This window comes from Taudactylus pleione, unplaced genomic scaffold, assembly GCF_031769625.1.
Source record: "Taudactylus pleione unplaced genomic scaffold, aTauple2 ptg000018l, whole genome shotgun sequence".
NCBI lineage: Eukaryota > Metazoa > Chordata > Amphibia > Anura > Myobatrachidae > Taudactylus > Taudactylus pleione.
In genome coordinates, this window is record NW_028284420.1 from 9,675,592 (window position 1) to 9,699,307 (window position 23,716).

Sequence of the window (23,716 nt, forward strand, 5' to 3'; positions counted from 1 at the left end):
TATACCAAATTACGCAACAACATTTACTTTTTCTTCCAACTGTGCCAAAATTATGGCTTTGCAAGGACCCTGCTGTACTTTGAGCTGACAAAATATTATACATGGAATGCTTCTCCCAAAGTTATTCTGCGCAGAAAACTGAGTCGCTGTAGATGGTTATCCTGGTATCAGAGCAACAGAAGCTCTTGGCCGTGTTTACATTGTACATCCTACAAATTTTGAATGCGTCAATCTCCGAAGTTTGCTTTACACCTTTACATGTCCTACTTCCTTCGAAGAACTGAGGACTGGATTGATGTTGATGGGTAGGTTTGTCACACTTTTCGTGAGGCCTGCCTATGGAGAGGTTGGTTGGAGGATGATGTGTAAACAAACATTCTTAAAATCCCGGGCAACGCCGAGTACTCCAGCTAGTATAATATATTATTAAAGCATAACACAAGTCCGTTTCCATGTTTCACCAACGTATCTCGAATATGCCATTACACTAACAATCTGAGAAAATTAATACATACTTATCAGGATTTTATTGGAAAAAGGTGTAATCTCAATACAGCACGCAGTCTCTTGGCAGTCTCCCTATGCTCTGTTGGTCAGTAAAGTGTTTTCTTGGCTATGAAAGAATAATGCAGTGTCTCAATGTTAACAACTGAATCCCAAGATCACTAAATCTGGTCTTCTCTTGTTAGTTAATAACACTTCCTATGCTGGGCTCATGATTAGCCAGTTGCATATTATACACAGGGTCTTAAATTCAATACTTGACCATAGCAGTCCAGCAAGTTCTTCTTGTGAAAGATATGGCTACATAGGTTTCAAAATATATCTGTAAATCAGTGCACAAATAATGATTGTCATGTAGTCTACACAAAAAAGCAGTACCATTCAATACATCCACTCAATACCAATCCCATCTCTGTTGGTTACTGAGGCTTGTGTTAACTGTTCAACTGTTCACAAAAGATACAACAGGACATCTGTATCTCATTGACAGCATACTCCACACTTTGGTAACTCAACCAAACATCATACATGGTGCAGTTCTGGCTCTGATTGGGTTTTGTCATTTACATTCCAATAACTTTTAAAAGGCTTTTGACGGTTAAGAGATTTGCATATGATTTGTTCATTGGTAGGGCGATGGTGAGTTTCAGCAGCTTCTTCAGTTTCCTGGGAAAATCGTATATTCTGTGATAACATTGTATCATGGCAGTATTACGTCGCCGTAAGCACAGTCCTCCTCTATGGCCAGGTTATAATCCGCTCCTTTCCCTCCTTTGTATGTGCTTGTCACGATGCGCAGCCAGCCCATCTCCCCCTGCAGGGAAATTAGAAATATATCTGTGAGAGATGGACAGACATGGAGAATTCAAAACATCTGTATCACAGGATAGGTGCCCCCCTGTGCAAACGTGTTTTGTTTAGGTTCATCCACATTCATGTGTGGCCGGGTCCATCCGCACCCGCATCTTGTGCGTTTAAATGTGGACCTATGTGAAAATGTTTTAAATGTGATGTGCATGTGTTTAAAAAGAGGATTTTTTTTCATACTACTTTCAAATCTGAGTCCATCTGGAGGATGCTGCTACCATGGGTTTACATTGAAGGCACAGGATCTATATACTTAAAAGTTAACTTTTCTTTTGAAGGCTGAAACTCCTACCTTCTCCAACCACATTCTCCAGTATACACCTTCCTAAGATCTAAATTTCAAACAAGCAATAGAACTAAACAATGTCCCCCAGATGGATTTAGAGAAAAAGATTGTACATAAGCATGAAAAATCCTTTTCCATTATCTAATCTGGGGGACACTGCTACTATGACAAAGTTCCAAAGCAGCCCCTTACAGGAAGTCTACTCAGACATGACTGAACACAAAACTTTGCACCCAAAGTTGCCATCTTTGGACATGAAAACGGTAAAAATCTTGTAATTGGGTGGACAGAGGACCAAGTGGCTACTAAACACAATTGCTTAGTGGACGCCCAATGTCATGACATCCAGGAGGCACTCACTGATCTGATAGAGTGAGCAGCAATATCGGAATAAGCCTGCTGAATACTGACCTGATCCATCTTGCTACAGTCTATTTTGATGCTGGCCAACCTCTCTTTTTCTCTATGATAGAGAACCAGCAAAGTATTGATAATCTGAACATTGGAAGTCCTATCTAGGTAAATATTAAGCGCTCTGACTACATCCAAGACAGCTATTCCTGATGACTTCATGATCTGGACCCTTTCAAAAAATGACTCCTGATTTGAGATGGGAACCCAACTCCACCTTAGGCTGGAGAGACTGTGGGCCTGATTCAGAGATGCATGCAAAGCTGATTAACATGTAGTTGAACAATTGTTTGCTACTGCACAAATCCTAAAACTCCTACAGCGCATGCATTACACAGTCTACTCACAAAGGGGCTGTGATTGAGATGCATGGTATGAAAAATGCCTTGGAAAAGTGCTGGCAATTCTGGGGAGGTGGCTTAGTGTATGAACGGAGATGGTCCGTTTATGGGCATGTTGATGAATGTGATTCCGTACACAGATGCTCAACCGCTTACATAGGAGACCATACATTTGAATATTTGAATTCTTGAGGTATAAGGGTAAGAAGAATTTGTTGGCTTCCATGGCATTGATTATGGATCTTAGAAACTTGAAACTGTCCGCGTGAAGCTTGATGTTCAAAGACTTCTGCTTCAAAATGGGCCTAAGCGACTTGTCAGTATTCTGGACAAGAAAACGGTTTGAATAGAACCCCTAATTTCTGTGCTCCTTTATAATGGAAGAAATCACACCCCAAGAAGTTGAAGCAGTGACCCTGCTGAGTGACAGCCATTTTGCCTTTTCCTTCAATAGGATTGATATAAAAAAAAAGATTCTAGTGGGCAGAGGTCTAGGATGTGTGACCACCTCTTCATGATGCCTGTTACCCAAAGATCTGAAGACGCATTCCACCTGTCCCAGAACAACAGGTGGGTTATAAGACCACAGCCTCACCTGATTGGGGAAGAAGCCCTTAGGGCACTCTGTGTGTGCTTAGTGACCAGGCGTCTAGCTGCCCAGGCCTGTCTTCCCATCCATCAGCCACCATGTACAGACAAAAAGGTGCAGAAAAATAATGGAACCTCTGTCCCTTAGACTTGAAAGATGCTTCCGAGGAGGAAAGAGGTCTTTACACAGATATCATGACAATCATGTCAAGCTCTGGCACAAACAAGACTGTTTCATCATTAAAACAACCTCTTGAACTCAACATTTGTGGGATTGTGAGTCAATGAAAGCTGCATTCTTAAGGTACTTTTGCACTCCCTTGTTATGCTGCGCCAGGATGGACAGCTCATGCCTAGAACAGTCTAACTTTAAAATATTTTCACGTTTTGTGCTCAGTTCCATCTTTGAATGAAGACACCCCTGGAATAAGAGTTGTGCCATTGGGTTATCCACCCTTGGCAGCTGTTCCTTGTTATACCCACAGCAACTGAGGGACACCAGAAGAAACCTATCCATAAGGCATTTCCTATCCGTTCTACCCCTATGGCTCCACCAGAAGTTCAGCCAGCTAAGAAGAGTAGGGAAAGCAGACAACCCTTTTCTTCATTTTGAAGATATCTACCTTGGAAGCCAGGGAATCATCCAAATCTATCATACAGATGTCTCTTCCCACAACTATCCTTAACTCACAGCAAATGGAATGGGTATAAAGTCCCGGTGGCTGTATACCTGCCAGTTCATATCCCGACGTCGGAAGCCCGAAGGATGAAGATGCCGACAGGGGTGGTTAGTAGCCCAACCCTCCCTTAGTGGTGCCTCACCTTAAGCCTAACCCCCTCCCCCGGTAGCCCAACCCTCCCCGGGAGCCCCTAAAACAAACCCTTCCTCCTGCGCCTAAAAGCTTACAGGGCCCCGCTTACCTTAGTTCGGGATGCTAGCTGTTGGAATTTCGTCATCTGGCTAAAGATAGGCATCGGGATTTCAACGCCTATGTTTAGTCCCGGGTTGGGATTCCAACAGTCGGCATCCTGGCCGCTGGTAAATTAAATACATCTCCTCCAAATAGCCTAATTTCTTGTGTCATGGACTTTGCTACTTAGCTACGCCAAAACACCAGTCCCAAGTACTTGGCAAATTAATGTAATATTCAATTCGCCGTAAAAAGTTTTCACGAATTTGGACTTTTCTCCTGTTTTCAACTTATCTCCGTATTCAATTACAGGAGATGTTTTCTCTATTTATAGTCAGGCGATTTGGAAGTGCAAAATCTATATTTTGGGGTGCAAATGACTAATCAGTGGACATGTCAATTTTGGGGCAAAAATTGAAAAAAAGGGTTGGAAAATGGGTAAAAAGTGGGGTGTCTGATACTTTGGAGGGGCTATATGGCTGGGACAGATGTTTTTGGGATTGCATGAGGCTGCAGCCGGTGTATTTTTAAGATTTTTTTTGAATCTTCACTTTAGAGGCATCAAAATATGCTAGAACCCATTTTCATGTACCCCAAATTTGATCTCTGTACTTATTTTTCTCAAAAAATATTGCTTTCTATCATTTTTCAGCTCTTATGCATATAACAGTCAATTCTGACACTTTAAAAACACAAAACACATTTATTAGGGCTATTAGAACACTTCTATATTGATTTCTAATGTTAGTGCAATTGTTTCAGTGGTACAGACTGATTTCCCCAAAATCTTAGGGACTTTTCACCAGTTTCGCTTTCCGTTGATTTCACCTGTTTACCTTTTTCGCTTCTTTTGGAATTGATTATGGAGATAAGCGGAGTGCGCAGGGAAAAAGTTTTGCCTCAAAATAGGCATCGCCGCTAATTGAATACAGGCCTAAGTCCCCTAAGTGCAAAATTGAGATAATAAAAGCTGGAAAAAGTACACAAGGCAGGCCATGCAGTATTATTCCTAATCTGTGACTATGGGCCTGATTCAGAGCCGTTCGCTATTTGTGGTCGTTCGTTTAAAAACAAGGGGTGGCTATTCAAATGATCCGTACGCACATTGCAGTCTGTTCACACCTCTAAGTCTGAACGAGCGTGCAAAACATACGCTCGTTTATTTGTTAAAAACGCCCCCTGGCCGCTCGCACCATACGTCATGTCCGCTATTTATTAGATTAATCGAGTACATCGACCAGCGTATGAACTGCTCGCTATTCTTGTGGTTGGTGTTTGCTACCACAAATTTGCGAGCAGTTCTGGCTATAAAATAACCCAGTGACGTGGTCAATGACGCTGCTGTTTTAAATATACACACCCATAAAACGCCCGTTTTGACCTTTAAGCACGCCTGCGTTCGGATCTCCACTCCCCATTTTCAAGCTCCTTCCCCTGTTACCACCCACATACGCCTCATTCTGTCACTCAAAATAGCAGGCCCTCGCTATATTGCGTACCAACGATTTTCGGCCGCACTGACTGGTTCGCGCATGCGTACTAAAAACCGTACGCATGCGCAGATGTGCAAACATCGCTCGGAACGAGCGTACTGCCGCTAACGAGCGGCTCTGAATGAGGGCCTATATACCAATTACTTTTCTGACAAAAAACATTACACCATTTGCGAATGAAGACAAATGATTGAGGAAAAAGTAGCAGGAAAAATAGCAAAATTGAGTAGAAAGTACGTACGATGGGAATCGTGCCAGACTTCTCGTGGGATAGGTGTATGAGGACTCATCTGATGGTTTGCCATAACCAGCTCATCAATACTCTAGCGTCCAAAGCACTAGCCTTTCATGGCAGCAGAATCTGCTGGGTCAGAGTTACCCAGAAGCTCTCAAGAAGAGTTCAAAGTTAATTCTATGTGAACCTGAACTACCTGCTGCAACTTATACTTTCCCTAAATATTCTCAAGGTGTCGTTCCAATAGAGGAGACACCAGTGCCTATCCCAAGACAGATTGCCCTAGCCCAATTGTAGAGGACATAGATGTTTGTCTCTACAAGCGAAGAGTCTGGTTTATGGTGCAAGAAGAGTTGATACCTCTGGGACCCTCAGCAAGATTATTTAGCTCAGCAGTAGACTGAGCCAGGGATCTTGCCTGTGCAAGATCTGCCATCACATCTGCTCAAGCTGTGCCACATCCCTCTACTTTGCAGGTGACATTATTAGACACCTGGATCCTGCTGCCATTTCACTATTTTTTGTATTTATATTTTGACAACTGGAACAGGTAAATACATAACTGACATTTCTTTTCCAGTCATCTCTTTTTTTCAGAAATTCTACAAGAGGAATAGTGAGACCAAACCGTAAGTAACAGAATGTGACATAGAAAAAGATAAATATTCTGGGTGCAAGACCCTGATGATGTGATTCAGCATGAATCGTGTCATTCAGCTGCCCGGTCTGACCAAATTCACTTGGGAAGTGAGCTGGGGCAGACAGCAGGACCTTTGTTTGAGAGACTTGCCTACTCTTCCCAAAGTCCAGGAGAGCCAGAAAGATTCTGGAGTCTCCTGGATGTTGCAGGAGAGTATGAAAGTGTGATGTGTGTGGGGAGGGGCTAGTTACCTTATGTGGGAGGTAATGAAGGGGTGTATTAATGTTTACACATCACCAGCTCTCAAACCTTTGCAGAACTGATGGCTGAATCCGCTTTGGCGAAGAAGAGATAAGTGGTTTCACGAAGAAAGCAGTGGTAAGTAATTGTAACATACATACATACGCATTATTTATGTAACTACACACAGCGAGTCCAGTACCTTGCCTAGGGCCCTGTGGGGTCTTAATCTTGCTATGCCCCCACAAGTAATCCCACTGATGGAATAAATAGAACAGAGGGTTAATGTCTGTAGAAAAACTACTCCACTCACAAAATATAGGCATTTAGATATAAGAATTATAGCCAAGAGCCCAGCTGCAGAAGATGATTCTCAGCCACAATAACAATGGCTCACCACAGCCTGTTAGGTCCAGCTCTTCTAGAAATTTTTTTTATTTTCCTTGAAGGGAAGCATGCCAAGGAGAAAAAAAACATTTGCAGGGGGTGTCTGCCCTTTGGTCCAGTGCAAAGGGAGTCATAGGACAGGTCCTTGCTGGCTTTAGTGGCATGACACCTAAAGATTGGTACAACTCCCCATGTGAGCCTTGGTGCATGGACCGATCCATGGCTCCAGTGGCATTTAGGAAATGTTGCTACTGGAGAAAGACCTTCTGTGTTGAGAAAAATGCCTGGAATGCAGTGCCCTTGATAGGGGACAGAGAAGATAGGTGGCCACAAGAACGACACCACCACTATCCCGTCCTCCTATCGTATGATGCACACACATGGAATTGTGGAATGCTGTGATGGTAGCATGTATAAGTAAAATGAAAAAATAAAGCATTGCAAATGGCAGTCTCATCAGGAAAAGCTTACCCAACTCATTGGGCACCTAACTGAACTTAAGAGAGGGGAGAAGCTTCATCCTTTAAAAACCAAAATATAATAAAAAAAAGTTAACCTTTTAAGTACCTGCTTATCTCCTGCTTCCTCAACACAACCCCATGGTAGCAGTGTTCCCAGTTTGGATGGTTAACGAGAAAACATATCTGTTTAAATATATGTAAAACACAACCTGTTGGTTCTGTGGTGATGAGTAGAAAATCCGGCAGGGTTATCATCATGGGAACTAGAGTACTGTTGATCTTGTGGGTCCCACAAGAGTTAGGCTGGCTTCCCTGAACCCTGCAGGAGCAAAGGTCATAGGAGGGGGCTGCAGCATCCCAATTTAAGGCAGTGGGACTGCTGCTCTGTGGTCTCAGGGCCTGATTCAGCAAGCAACGCAAAGGAGAACGCGCGCACTTGGCCGATGTTTTTGTACTGCTCATGCATCGCACTGTGCTTGCGCGAACTAGCCAGTGCGATCGGGTAAGCATACGCAGACCCCTTCCGATATTGACAGGAAGACAGGAAGTGCCATTTGTAGGTGGTGTGGGGGGTGGTCGGGCAAACGCAGGCGTGCCTGTGGGGTGGGACGCCATAATTAAGCCAGTGCGTCAAGGACACAGTGATGAGACTCCATGCACACAGGAAGTTGCCAAGATCCTGCACGAGGTCTGGTTATCCACTATTATGCAAATGTGGTCGATGGTTTTCGATGCTGACGCTATCTTGCGTACTGATGAGGCTTTGAGAAAAGGGAGATGGGCGGCTTAATATGGGGCTGGGCATCTGCATGTTGTGCTGCTGTCTCCGTGCGTATGCATTGATCAGCATATTCTCGCAGTGGACAGATACGTGCGTTCTCTCCTGTGCGTTCCTTGCTGAATAAGGACCTCAGTCCTATCCTCCTGGAGCCATTTTCAGGGACCCTAGTCCTCCAAGTCCGTTTAAGTCTGAACAAGAAGATTGGGTGGGAATGTTAGTTTTACTAATTGGGGTGTTGAGCCCCTCACCTTGGCAGTGTGTGGACAAATGATCAGTGATGACAAGGGGGCTAGATTATTCCCTAGCAATGTGTTTACAGAAAGAAAGAACAAAATGTAAGCAAAAGGGCAGGAAAGCTCATGTAAAACACCTTACATATTTTTATTAATTCCACAGCTGTCCTGTGTAAAATAAGTCCATGCTCTATCCGCTACCCAGTAATCCTATCCCAAGTAAGTGGTCAGGAGGATTCTGCCACAGTCACCAGTAAGAGGTGCTGCAGCAGGTACACATGCCAACCACATACAAGCTGTTCCAGTTACCGTGATGGAACCTAGTAGTGGCAGCAATTCTCCAACTGGGCGAACACCAAGGCCAATATGTGAAATCAACTCCCAGTCAGCCCGTCCTGCCACACCATCCAAGTAAAAACTTAAATAAATTTAAATAAAAAACAATACTGAACAGGTCATACAGCAGTTAACCAGCCTCTGACTTTATGGCAACATATGACAGATTGTGGGAGTGAATAGGAGGAAAGTTTCTCACCCAAGGCTCTCCCCAGGAGTTGCGGACTACCCAAAACTCCACTCCATTTTCATCCACGCCCCACCCGGCCACCGAGACAATGTGATTCACCATTGGACTTGGCTGGTACTCGGAATACAACCCTCCAGTGTAGGCATCCAGCTTTTCCGTAGCCATTATCCCACAGCTGTAAAACACAAAAAGAGACATCATGCTGTGTTACTCTGGGTCAGTGGTCACTGCAGTATAAATGTCTGCATCAGGGGTATCAAACCATTTTATGTTGGGGGTGCAACATAAATCGTTCTTACACCCCCCCCTGTTTCTTACCATGCAGTCAGGGGCTGTGCTTTATAACAATAGTCTGCATGGCCCCTGCACCGCACGTAGGAGGAGGAGTAGGTGTAATGAGCGCCCAGTTTTAGGCCTCCTACACAGCTGTTTCTGTTTCAGTTAATTACTGTGTTTTGATAACAATCATCATTTTCATATGTAGGTTGAAACTTTCACCCTACCTATGAAAATGATGATCATTATCACCTGTTTGGTATGATTGGTTAATCATACACCTGACTATAATCCTACAAAATCCCTGACTTTGTGCAAGTGTAAATAATGGTGCAAAACCCATAAGCACAGCTGGAGGCATGTTAGTAAATTATGGAATAAAGGATGCTAAAGTTTAGCATCCTCCTTTCAATAAGGTATAGTAATCAGTAGTTACAACCCTACGACCCCAACATTCTGACTTCCAATAGCCAGAGTGCATAATGGGCTGATTGATAGTTGGCAGCAAAGCAAAAGAAATAAAAAATGACCTTTGGGTCTGACTCTGGGTTGGGAATGAAGCAAATAAAGGGGCCCATACATCAGCGTCACAATTCCCCGATCTGCAGGCATCAAAGATTGGTGAACCATCTGCGAATCGGGGAAATTCAGCATGTTAAAATTCCCTGATTTGCTGATCACAATCATTTTTTGGTCAGGATCTGCAAATCGGGGCAATCCAACATGTTGGATTGCCCCGATATCCAGACCCAGGCATCAAGAAATTGCAGCAATCCGTTTCAAATGTATGGGCCCCATTGATAAAAAAAAAAATAGTTTACTCAATCTACCCAGGTTGCAGTCATTCTACTAATGACATCTGAAATGTAAAATCAATGTTAAGGGGGATGCAGTTTTTTTTTATTTATTTTTTAATTATTCATCTCATGCAAATGTCTTTTGTATTAGTGACATCACTGAAACGTGGCTGAGCCCACAAGATGCTCTGTCTCCTCTGTGTGTAGGTGTGGGTGCAAACACAAAAGTTAGTTTAGCCATTAATTCTGTAGAGGTCCATACACATGATTTTGAATTGTGTTAATGCACTGGTCACCTGATTGGTCCATTCTTGTAGATCTCGGCCATCATTTTTTCTCTTCCACTGACAGAGCCGAAATCGCTGACTTTCCACAGGGTATAATTGGAGATGAATGAGCATTTATGGAAAGTGACACAGGTACCACACTGGTTAAATTTGTTGCACTCTAAAGTTTAAAACAATGATGCATAAATTAATAAAGTGTTTGCACTTTTTAAATGACTTTATTTTGTACACATCCTCCTGCTACTTTTACTACATATTTTAATTTTCTTTCTAGCTTCCTTCTGTGCTTTCCGCCATGTATTTATATCATAAGGCAGTGTTGTTTGTCTCACAGCCCATGGATATTATGCAGTGCTACTGAATATCCTGAACCCTAGTACTCTAGACTCTTAGTGATGTTGCTGGTTCCTAATGAATTGTTAGACTGCATTCTACAATATAACCAACAAAATAATTGCTTCAACTATGTGGAATCAACAAGAACATTTTTCAATTTGATCCCGATCTGATACCATGCAATCTCTTTTCTCTTACCCTGGTCCTTGGCTTGGTAATTGTTGCAGGTCTCATCAGGGATTCCATGCGTTTGTGCATATTCCCAGACCCCACCGTGGTCCCCACCTTCACAGGATCCCGCCTCACCACAGTCAATCACATTCTGAACAGACAGGTATGCTGAGGGCCACGCACCTTTCCTCTTTATATTTATTCGGTCTGAGAGAGAAGATAAACATTAATATTTACTTAAGCTTCCAACATATGCAATTTTGTCATGTTAGGCATTGAACAGTAACAGCAAATATAGGCCCTCATTCAGAGCCGTACGCTCTGAGCAGAGCGCACGCTCTGAATGAGGTCCGCCCTCCATAATTATGGAGCGTCCTCCTGGACGCTCGTATAGCTGTGGGTCACCACCCACAGCCTATACGAGCGTGCAGGTTGATGGCCGCGATGGTCTTGACCATCGCGACCATCGCCACTGCGAGCCGGAGCCTGCGGTTGAGTTTTTCAACCGCAAGGCCCGGAGTGATTTTGGCTCTATCAGAGCCAAAATCACTCCCTCTGACATCACTAGTGATGTCAGTGGGCCGGCTTCTGACGGTAGGCGTTCCCTTGGGAACGCCCCCGTCAGGGAGGCACGCCCACCAAAGGGGGCGTGCTGTCAATCAACATCGACAGCACGCCCCCTTTGATCAGACACAACGAGCGAAGGAAAGTCTTTCACTCGTCGCGTCTGGCGCATGCGTACGACGGAGCTCCCGCCGTTGTGCGCATGCGCAGTGCACAACATCGACCCACTTGCGAGCGGACAGCCGCTTGCGAGTGGGTCTGAATCAGGCCCATAGTTTTTAATGTGATAAGAAAAGGTCAATAGGGTAATTTACTAACATTGCATTTAGTGCAAAAATTACACACTGATCTGTGTATGGCAATAACCATTCGCCAAATGGTGTTGGTAGGTCTCAACTGCGTATTTGGCGCTAGAATGCACTTTATATTTTATATCATAAGATTAGTATGCTCCCTTTATTTCTTTCTGCGTTGTGTAGAGGCCTGTGACTGATGAGGGAGTACCACTATTTGTTTGTACAGTCTGTACCTCATCCCCTTAGACAATTACAAGTTAATATTTGATACTTTTATAGCCCTGGTAATATTCCAGTACTTGAATTCTGACTTATTCAGTGAGGTGTAATTATTGAAGGGTTTCTGTAACAGCACTCATGAATATGAATTCCTCTCTGATTTGTTTTGAGGAGCCGCTTAGCTTGTGAGGCGACCACTCCCACAAATGATATCGTATTGGTAATAGGGTTTTAAGCTAAGCACTACACTGTTTGTGACTTCTGTCTCTATGCTTTAAATGTGTATTCAATCGCATAATAGTATAAAGTAAAAGCGGAGAGATGAAGTATTAGTAATCAAGCATTTATTATATCTGGAGTCACAGTGCTCCTGTGTATATCTCATGTACCTTGTAATCAATGTGCAGTCAATATATAGTCATATATATGTATTAGTGCATGATTAAATAGACAAAATGTAAAGTAAAAATAGAGCTGAGGTGCATGTATGAGGTCTGTTCAAAGTATAAGTCAGAGTACCAGGGGGGGATAAGCAGTGGTGGCACAGTGGTATAAACATTGCGATGCAAGGGGGGATAAGCATTGGTGGCACAGTGGTATATACTATTATGCGATTGAATAAACATTTAAAGCATAGAGACAGAAGTCACAAGCAGTGTAGCGCTTAACTTAAAACCCTATTATTCAGTGACGTGACAACCTTATTCCTGCTCGGCTGATACCAGTTAGTAACAGCAGGACAATCTAGATGAATGAAGAATATGGCCTTAAGTGCAGCTGGGTGGCTTATATTTCCAGTATTGGGGTTTCCCTTTTAATGAATACCTAAATCTGATATAGTACTCGAGAAAGGGTTATGTAGTCAGTTTGTTGACATTCAACAAGTAAACATTGTCATACATGCAGAATGTTAACACAGCATGTTTGTTTTAGGCTTCAATTAAGGTTGTACTGAAGTTAGGGCTAGGTCAGGTTGAGGCTGCAATTAGAGTTAGAGCTAATTATTGCCTTGTGATTCTGTGAGGAGACCTGGAAAACATGCACTGTTTGGGGTCCTGAGGACTGAGCTTGTGAACCTGTGGTGTATTGTATTACAGGTTGAATCTCCCATATCCAAAATGCTTGGGACCAGGGGCATTTTGGATATGGGAATATTATGTATTTTGGAATAATTGCATACCATTATCAAATACCTTGGGAAAGGGACCCAAATCTAAACACAGAATGCATTTATGTTTTATATACATCTTATACACACAGCCTGCAGGTAATTTTATACAATATTTTGAATAATTTTGTGGCTCAAACAAAATTTGTGTACATAGATGAAATTAATTTGTTTCATGTACACCTTATACACACAGCCTATAGGTCATTTTATGCAATATTGTTTATAATTTTGTGCCTTAAATAAAGTTTGTGTACATTGAATCATCAAAAAGTAAAGGTTTCACTTTCTCAGTCATGCTAAAAATGATTCCATATTTCGGAATATTTGGATATGGGAGACTCAACCTGTACTACCTTTTAGAGCAGTGATCCTCAACCTTGGTCCTCAAGGCACACTAACAGTCCTGGTTTTAGTGATATCCATGCTTGAGCACAGATGGTTAAATCAAAATAACTGAGGTATGGCTATTCTTAAAACCTGGACTGTTAGTGTGCCTTGAGGACCGTGGTTGGGAACCCCTGTTTTAGAGTATAATAAAGATACAGTTTTATCTTCCCTCCTGTCTGTGTTATCCTGAACCCTAAAGGTACCTTATTTTATCTAGTGAGCCCCGACCCCAACATCCAGATCCCTCACAAGACCACTAGAAGAATGCTGGATGAGCCCTGCATGAAATACAGGACAGATAGGCCCGGCGTTTTTTTACTATAGTTCTTTGTAATAATGAGAATTTTTCAGATATTTCATTGACAATGTAAAACCACGCACATACTGTTTAGCCATTGTTCTTCCCTTCTCAGCACACTGCTATAAATGCCTGGGTCACTTCTTTGTGCGTGCCCCAGGCCACTACATGCAAGTCCTTGGTCATTGTGCTGCCAAAATCTAATTCGCTTTTGTGAATACAAAAACATAGGATTAATTATTTGCATTCTTCCAAAGAATAATGACGCTGCTTGCCACTAGTGACACCGCACAATTCAGCATTTTACCAACTTACCTATATTGTCTGTAAATAAATGACTACTCTGTGGACAGAGTGTGTAATTCCTTTTTGTATTCAATGAGTTTTGCAGCACAGTGATAGACATGAAAGCCTAAGGGATATATTTATTAGCATGCCGCCATAGAATTGATTTTCTATCGCAGTGATAAAAAATGGATAGGTTACATTCTCGTGACCACTGGTGCATCCCATGACATCCACTGTGTGTGGGTGACAGGTGCATCTTAAAATCATTTTATTCTAGATAACTCTCAATAGTGCCAGAACATAAGCCAAGGATGATGCCACTTTCCTATTGTTCTCATTTACTGCCAGGCACTGTATGACAGATTATAGTGATCTCACCTGCCATAGCGCTGGTACTACCATGTGCCCAGCATGAGCCACAATACTGTGGGATGTGCTGATTCCGTGTAGAGCTGACATAGTTTGTTCCATTGACATTGCGCCAGTCCCAGGCCTTTGGCAGACTTTGTACAGGTATGTATTCATGTGGCCGTGGGTAGTTCCTGAAGACAAAAATTAAAATAACAACGTTACACCTAAAATACGGCTTGCTTCCTACATTTAAAAGAACCAACATTTTCACCGGATGTAAAACCTATAATGAATAGACCACAAAGTTATTTAATGCAGGCTTTCTCCAGTCTTTATACTTTCCAGCTGTCCATAAATTGAGACAGCGTCCAAAGTTTAAATGATTTGTCCCTATTTTTATTTATTAAACATTGATATGTATAACATTTTTATTTATCTACATACAGTATGCTAATTTTCTGCCTATTATCCATAGTTTCTTAATGGTACTTGTTGCTTATGGTTTGAAAATTCATATTCATGAAAGGGGAGTATGTAAATTTAAAATATGTTGCAATTTCAGTACACTTGTCAGTGATGGCAAAGACAGTATCTCCAGATACAATCATTCCTAGTACATAGACTTGAGCACTATGGTTATTATTGCATTGTATTTGTGCTCAGCTTATTCAGCAACATAAATCCCATTTCTGTGGAACCAATATAAACACAACAAATAATTTTTTTATTATTTTTTGATGGAAGAAATAGTTTAAAACACAATTTTATCAAAATTAAACATTCCTACAGATAAGTATTTCACATTACCTGGCCTTTTTAGTGGTTGTAGGAGTTATAAAGTGACCTGTTCCTATCTCGGTGCACATAATTCTTACCGTACATCTTAGGACTTGCATTTGTTTGTCAAGAGAATCTCTAGTATCAACGAAACTGACCAAAGTGCTTCTAAAATCAACTTACTGGTGCCAGTGATTGGTGATAGTGATTTTGCAGGGGAAATCCATGGTTCATTGCACAATGCAGCCTTGTGACTTGTGACTAATTCAGCATCAGAATGTTTCAGTATTGTGTTTTTGTCTTGTAAAACACATATTCATACAGTTTTTAACGCACAAATTGGTGTACAAGGGAAAAAGGAGCTGTAACCCACAGCAACCAAATCAGATGTTTAGTTTCTTTTTGTAAATGACTCTTAAATATATTCCCTTTTTGTCCTCTTTAGAAGGTTTTATAAATCTCCCCCTTATGCTCTAAAGTAGAGGTAGGTGCTGCTGTTGGGAAACTACAAGTCTCAGCATGCTGGGTCTTTTAGTTCCAAAGATTGTAAAAGCTTGCTGTAAACAAATGTAAGGATTATATCATGCAATAGCAATGCAAAATTATAATCAAAGTTCAAACAATATATTTTTGTATACCTAAGAAATATCCTATATCTCATTATTTACCATGTATGGATCAAAACATGTAAATGAATTGGGCAGGCAGTGTTACCTACCTCACACCAAAGTTCCCCCTGTTTGCTGGTTTGTTGTAGCAGTGCTGACCCTCCTGAAAATAGAGCCCCCCATTGACCCAGGAGATGAGAGCGAGCAGCAGGAACTGTCTGAGCATGGTGGACTACAGAAAGAATATCATGTGATAGCTGGGCAGGAAGGGAACAGTATATAAACAGTCAGGAGTCCCTTCCTCTATTGCTGAGTCACTAGCACATTTTTTATATCTTAAAGTGATGGTATGAAATGTTAGCGGGGGAAGGGGACAGGGAAACTGCGCTCTGAGTAGAATATTGCACAATGCCACAATTACTCTTTAACAATGAGCAATGAGAATGCAGGCTGCTGTGTAGCAATAATCCCATTAATCCCTTTACAGCCCTGCTCTATGCATGTTTTTTATACAAGATTATTCTCTCACAAACTACTGTACGAATAAGCAATCTTGCACTAAATAGATCATCATGTATTTCAGGATTAGAAATTATACAAAGTACAAATCCTTCATTAAAATAAAAAATGATTGATAGATAGATAGATAGATAGATAGATAGATAGAGGGGTGTATTAAGAGAGGAGGGGGCCCGTGTTCACTACTTTCCCCGACTACCATCAGCAAACTGACAGCAGCAGTAGACTTCAGGCACTAGTCTGTGCCTGGAGTCTACAGCGCATGCGCAGTACACAGAGAAATGGCGTGGCAGCCATTTTCCTGGGGATTTCCTATTGCGCATGCGCAAAACGCTTGGAAAATAGGTGCGGTGGCCATTTTTGGCATTTTGTGTAGCACACACCCTGCACCCATTATAAATACGCCCCTGGATGGATGGATAGATAGTATAGTCCATGGTGCAAACAGGTGAGGAATGTGGAGATGAGCGGTCTGAAGCCTTGTGTAATATTCTGTATAATACAAAGGGAGTAGAATAAAATGCTGCCCTCTCTATCACTATTGCTTTTCTATCATCACTACTTTGGACATCATTTGTTACTGAAAAACTGAACAAGGTTATAGAGACTTTGAAAGCTCCTCCATGGAGGTAGTATGAAATCCATCCTCTCTTTTGGAGGCTCTGTTACTTTAGAGAATGCCATGAACATGTTTGTCTTTTCACCGCTTGCCTGGTGGGCTTTTCCTGACATGGGGCCTCATACAGAAATGTATGCTAATGCCATCACAGCCGCGATCCCGTATGCAGCTGATGTGCGAAAATATGCAATTGTCGTAGCCGACAGGATTTGTATTGAGACGCCCAACCAGTGGATGTGCCAATCCAAGCATCTGCATACAAAGACGCAGCATCGCTCGCAGATCAATTGATTATTGGAGTTCTGAGTAACCCTATGGCTAAAGAGAATGGCTTTAGGAACTGAGATGCCGGAGCCACTTTCACTGCATATGCTAACGCAGATACTGTCTGTGACACACCCAGAAAATGGTCGCGGCAAGCCTGTGTTCTTTGCTGCCGCTCCCTGTTAGCTCTCCCAAACGCTCCCTGACTGTCAATCACAATGCGAGTAAAAAGTCGGTACGAGCGACTATGGTAATGCACCTTGATGCACGCGCAGTGCAACTTTGACACATGCGCAGTTTACCAATAATCACTCAACTGCGTAAATATTGGCATTTCACCCATCCCTGAATCGGACCCATAGTCGCTTCTGATGTGTTTAGTTAGAAACACCCACTGGGCGGCTGCTGAAAGATAATATTCCAGCTGCCGCTAATCTCAGAGGGACCTCCCTGCCCTTTTATTCATTCTTGGCTCCGCCTCCAATTTGACCCGATCACTGTGGCTGCAGTGCAGCTGCAGCTCACTGTAGTAGTGACTGCACACGGTGTGTCCCGATCACTGTGGCCACAGTGATCAGGCACTTTAAAGACACTCCCCGCATGGCACCGCAGCTCCACCCACAGTGTGTCCCCATCACTGCTGACCACAGTGATCGGACAGCTGTCATCACTCCCAACCCGGTGGCTGCAGTACAGCCGCTCTCGGTAGGCGTTGCTCTGACTGTAGTTTTCTTATCACTGTGGCCACAGTGATCAAGCAGTTCTAAGACCATGCCCACCTGGCACTGCAGAGAAGCCACGGCTCATGGTAGCCAGTGCTCCTCCCTCATTGTCCTGAAACACTGCTGGCCACAGTGATCGGCAGCCCAGTGTCACCCCCAACCCAGCAGCCCCTCTCCCTGGCATCACTGCAGCAGTGATGGGCGATCCTCATGAACACACACACACTGCTGCGGATTTCTTGGTCTCTCTTGCAAGACTGTGAAGTCCTGCAAGAAGTAGTTTTACAGTATACAGTTATATTGGGTTGGGTACAGGATGTCGCCGCTCGGGATCCCAGTGATCACAATACAGATGCCGGCATCCCGACATGGTTAGGATACCGACACCTGTCTGTAAGTATCCTAACCCTACCCCTAAACCTAGCCCTCCCTCCCTGCACCCTAAACCTAACCTCCGCCCCTAGTGCCTAACCCTCCCCACCCAGTTCCTAACCCTAGTGCCTAACCCCTAACCCTCCCCCTAACCTCAGTACTTACTGTTGGGATGCCGTCACCGGGATTCTGACTGGTGTCGGGATTCCGGCGCCGGGATTTAAACTACATCTCGTTTTATATAATAAAATTAATTCTACAATTTGTGGACATTTTTGGAAAATATAGTAGCTAGTTAAATCAGTGCTTTAACCACTGGATGATCAGAGGGTATGCGTTCAGGAAGCCGGCGGACGCAATGCCGACCCCTGGCTTCCCGACTGCTTAATCCCGGCAAGGGTTAAATGACAGGCGTCTAAATCTAGATGACTGTCATTTTACCAGCACCGGGAGACCGACGCCCGGCATCCCGATCGAAGGGATGCCGTGCGTGGACAGCCACTGGGGGGGGAGGGTTAGGTTTAGGGCTCCCAGGGGGGCTTAGGGTTAGGCACCCCTCCGGGAGGTTAGGGTCAAGCTAGGGGAAGGGGGGTTGTGGTTAGGCACCGCCTGGTGGAGGTTAGGGATAGGCACCCCCCCGGGGGACTTAGGTTTAGGCGGCGGGGAAGGGGGGGTTAGGTTTAGGCACCTAGATGGGTGATTAGGGTTAGGTACAGGGGGGGGAGGTTAGGGTTAGGCACCCTAAAGGAGGGTTAGGGGGTAGAATTAGGTTAGTTTATACTTACCTTTAGGACGATCAGGATTTCCTCCTCTGTCGGCCGGCGGTAAATCATAACGAATGCGATCAGCGCATGAGACTGGAAAGAGACAGAGAGACCTGTTTATTCCAAAAAGACAGATTTTCTATCACTGTGATTTTAGGCAGATTAAAAAAAAAAAAAAAAAATCTCCTGGGGTACCCACCCAGGGTCACAGTCACATACTGCACTGAGACCAAGCTTCCAATGCAGATTCAATTGAAAAAAAAAAAAAAAAAAATAGAAATAAAAAAAAATTACTATATTAGATTAGATATGTGTCAATATATACATAATTGGAGACTTGGTGAACAATATAGCTATACTGGGTAAGCTCACCTACCAACTAATTTGTTTTGGGTGTCAGACTCCCCCCACCATGACAGCTGCACACGTTTTTTATATATATATATATATATATATATATATATATATACATACATACACACACACACACACACACACACACAGTCAGGTGCATAAATATTGGGACATTGACAGAATTTTCATATTTTGGCCTCTATTCACCACCACAAAGGCTTTGAAATGAAACAAACAAGATGTGCTTTAACTGCAGACTTTCAGATTTAATTTCAGGGTAATTACATCCAAATCAGGTGAACGGTGTAGGAATTACACCGGTTTCTATATGTGCCTCCCACTTTTTAAGGGGCCAAAAGTAATGGGACTATGAACTCAAAAGCTGTTTCATGGACAGGTGTGGGCTATTCCCTCGTTATTTCATTAGCAATTAAGCAGGTAAAAGGTCTGGAGTTGATTCTAGGTGTGACATTTGCATTTGGAATCAGTTGCTGTCGACTCTCAATATGAGATCCAAAGAGCTGTCGCTATCAGTGAAGCAAGCCATCATTAGGCTGAAAAATCACAACAAACCCATCAGAGAGAGAGCAAAAACATTAGGTGTGGCCAAATCAACTGTTTGGAACATTCTTAAAAAGAAAACGCATTGGAGAGCTCAGCAACACCAAAAGACCCGGAAGACCACGGAAAACAACTGTGGTGGATGACAGAAGAATTATTTCCCTGGTGAAGAAAAACCCCTTTACAACAGTTGGCCAAATCAAGAACACTCTCCAGGAGGTAGGTGTATATGTGTCAAAGTCAACAATCAAGAGAAGACTTCACAAGAGTGAATATAGAGGGTTCACCACAAGATGTAAACCATTGGTGAGCCACAAAAACAGGAAGACCAGATTAGAGTTTGCCAAACAACATCTAAAAAAACCATTACAGTTCTGGAACAACATCCTATGGACAGATGAGACAAAGATCAACTTGTACCAGAGTGATGGGAAGAGAAGAGTATGGAGAAGGAAAGGAACTGCTCATGATCTAAAACATACCACCTCATCAGTGAAGCATGGTGGTGGTAGTGTCATGGCGTGGGCATGTATTGCTGCCAATGGAAATGGTTCCCTTGTATTTATTGATGATGTGACTGCTGACAAAAGCAGCAGAATGAATTCTGAAGTGTTTCGGGCAATATTATATGCTCATATTCAGTCAAATGCTTCAGAACTCATTGGACGGCGCTTCACAGTGCAGATGGACAATGACCCGAAGCATACTGCAAAAGCAACCAAAGAGTTTTTTAAGGCTAAAAAGTGGAATGTTATGCAATGGCCAAGTCAATCCCCTGACCTGAATCCGATTGAGCATGCATTTCCCTTGATGAAGACAAATCTGAAGGGAAAATGCCCCAAGAACAAGCAGGAACTGAAGACATTTGCAGTAGAGGCCTGGCAGAGCTTCACCAGGGATGAAACCCAGCGTCTGGTGTTGTCTATGCGTTCCAGACTTCAGGCTGTAATTGCCTGCAAAGGATTTGCAACAAAGTATTAAAAAGTGAAAGTTAGATTTAGGATTGTTTAGTTTGTCCCATTACTTTTGGCCCCTTAAAAAGTGGGAGGCACATATAGAAACCGTTGTAATTCCTACACCGTTCACCTGATTTGGATGTAATTACCCTCAAATAAATCTGAAAGTCTGCAGTTAAAGCACATCTTGTTTGTTTCATTTCAAAGCTATTGTGGTGGTGAATAGAGGCCAAAATATGAAAAATCTGTCAATGTCCCAATATTTATGCACCTGACTGTGTGTGTGTATATGTATATATATATATATTATATATAATATATACAATATATACATGCTCAGGGAGGAGGTTTGTACTGAGACATCCTGAATAGACTTTTTGTTATGGATACTAGAGACTCACCTACAGGGATACCTTGGCAGGTGAGATTACCCAGTATAGCCATATAAATTAGGCCCAATATCTCTTATTACCCTTTGTTGGTCACTAGTATCACCACCCTGATGCTGGGCATACACTATACAATTATGTGTCAGATATCTGTCCAATCTGGCTGGTTGGAATGAAAACCTGGTAATGTATGGGAGCAAATGACAGTTGATCATATGGTCTTAAACACTGGAAAATGGACAAAAAACAATTGCTCAAATTGACTAAATTCGTATGTTTTAACCATTTTTGTCTGTTTTCCAGTGTTTGTGAGCAAATGATGTATGTCATTTGCTCCCACACATTACTGGATTTTTACTCCAACCAGCCAGATTGGACAGATATCTGAATGATAATTGTATAGTGTATGCCCAGCATTAGCGGGACAAAAGGACGGTACTTGTTACTACCACCATCCTTTTTTTAACTTTCTTTTTTATTGGTTGACATAGAATCAAAATATTACATTGTTACAAGATTCTTTTGAACAATATAAAATTATTACAGAACAAAAACAGTAACTGTCTTCTCTCTCTTTCCTTTCTTTCCATTAAACAGACAAACAAACCTAAGACACCATGGTTATCTGTTAAAATTATAAGTAAGTTACTCCACCTGCCATCTGGAGTACTAATGTCTTATTTTAATCAATATATTCTTCATCAACTTATTAACACATATATATATTCGCAAATTAACAAGAAGAAAAGGAAAAGAAAAACAAAAATCATACAGACTTGTATAATCCGTTAACATTTATATTTACCTATACATTAGAAAGGTGTTTGTCCTTCTATAGTTGCTAAACTGTACCAAGTCACCACCATCCTTTTTAATTATGCAATAGCTTACTTCCCAATGTATAGCTTTGGGAACCTAACACAGGACATGGTTACTGCCAGCCATACTTGGTAGTAGCCAATGCAGACACTAGCCCTTGATAAATCGCAAAAAGTCCTAATTCTGTTATGGGTTTCAATAAATAGACCCCAGAATTTCACCAACAGTCAGATTGCATTGCCCTGCTTGGGGCTCATAGTAAGTTCATGCATTTCTGCTGACAAAGTGGACTTCAGAAGACCACTAATGAATTCCATGAAAACCAAAAACATCTATAAGTGGGAATCTATCCGTATATATGTATGAATGTATGTGTGATGCGCTCAATATTTGGAAGGTAAACCTATAGTACAACATGTAAATTATACTCCAGAATTGAGAACTGCTACAACGAACACAGGGCCTGATTCAGCAAGGAACGCAAGTGAGAGAATGCATGCACTTGGCCGCAGCATGTATATGCTAATCAGTGCATACGCACGGCAACCGCAGAATAAGATGAAGACGCCCAGCACTACACAATGCCGCCCACTTTCTTTACTCAAAGCCTGGGTAGTCCGCAAGACAGCAGTAACATCGCAAACCATACGCACAATAGAGGTTGACCTGATGTCGTGCAGGATTTTGCCCACTTCCTGCGTGAATCGAGTCGTCTAGCGTGGTATGCCGCCACCCTGCCTTAATTATGCACACCCCTATAACGGCGTCCCAACGCACAGGCACATCAGCGTTCACACGACCACCCCCCACAAACGGCACTTCCTGTCAATCAATATCATTGCTTGTAGCCTGCGTACCCTTACCCGATCGCACTGGTTAGTTGGCACACGCACAGTGCGATGCATGAGCAGTGCAAAAACATCAGCCGAGTGCGTGCGAATTCTCATCTGCATTCCTTGCTGAATCAGGCCCACAGTGTTGTGGGGTATGATCCTGTTTTGTGGCAAAATTATTACATACTTACTGTACATGTTTATTCTCTTTCAACATTGCAAGTCTAAGAGAAGTACAGCAATGGGCATAGAATACTATTACAGCCCTCAGTCTGTATCCCAAATCCACTCTACTAAGATATTCTGCCCAGAACTGAAACTGACATTTCTGAACAAAGCATGCTGGGAGATGTAGTTCAACAACAACTGGTGAGCCACATTTGTAATGTGATCTTGTTTTACTCCTTTGTTTTTCAAAACAATTCCCCCAGCTCACTATGGCTGTTCTTGTTTATCGCCTACTGTATATTTATTTTCTATCAGAATGAATGGTCCCTTAAGCTGCCAGCGGTCCTAAAGTATAAAACTACATATGGTTCACTCAGAAATTGTTACAAACACCAAATAGTACTCAAAACAAGTCTTTCTATCAGGTCTGGAAACAAACACCCAAGAGACAGGTAGCCAATGGGCCCAATATATTAATGTATGATCTTATAAGATCTAAATATATGTATATATATTTCCGGTCACTAAATAAATGAAATAGCCTCCCCTGTCCTCTCCCATATATATTCAGTATACATTATAACAGACTGCATTTAAACTCCTCTTTTCCTTCACACTACAGCCCCAGTTTAGGAGAGATAATGAG

The 23,716-nt window shown here is 42.5% G+C and overlaps 1 protein-coding gene across 1 annotated transcript; it reads right to left on the bottom strand.

Moving 5' to 3' along the window:
* Positions 1–504: 504 nt before the first annotated feature.
* On the bottom strand, positions 505–15,986 carry CTSZ (cathepsin Z). Its single transcript, XM_088442516.1, has 6 exons — positions 15,841–15,986; positions 14,373–14,536; positions 10,799–10,978; positions 10,274–10,424; positions 8,914–9,079; positions 505–1,318 (listed from the first exon to the last, which is right to left on the bottom strand). The coding sequence occupies exons 1-6, from the start codon at positions 15,954–15,956 to the stop codon at positions 1,205–1,207; spliced, it is 891 nt and encodes a 296-aa protein (XP_088298642.1). The 5' UTR covers positions 15,957–15,986; the 3' UTR covers positions 505–1,204.
* Positions 15,987–23,716: the final 7,730 nt, after the last annotated feature.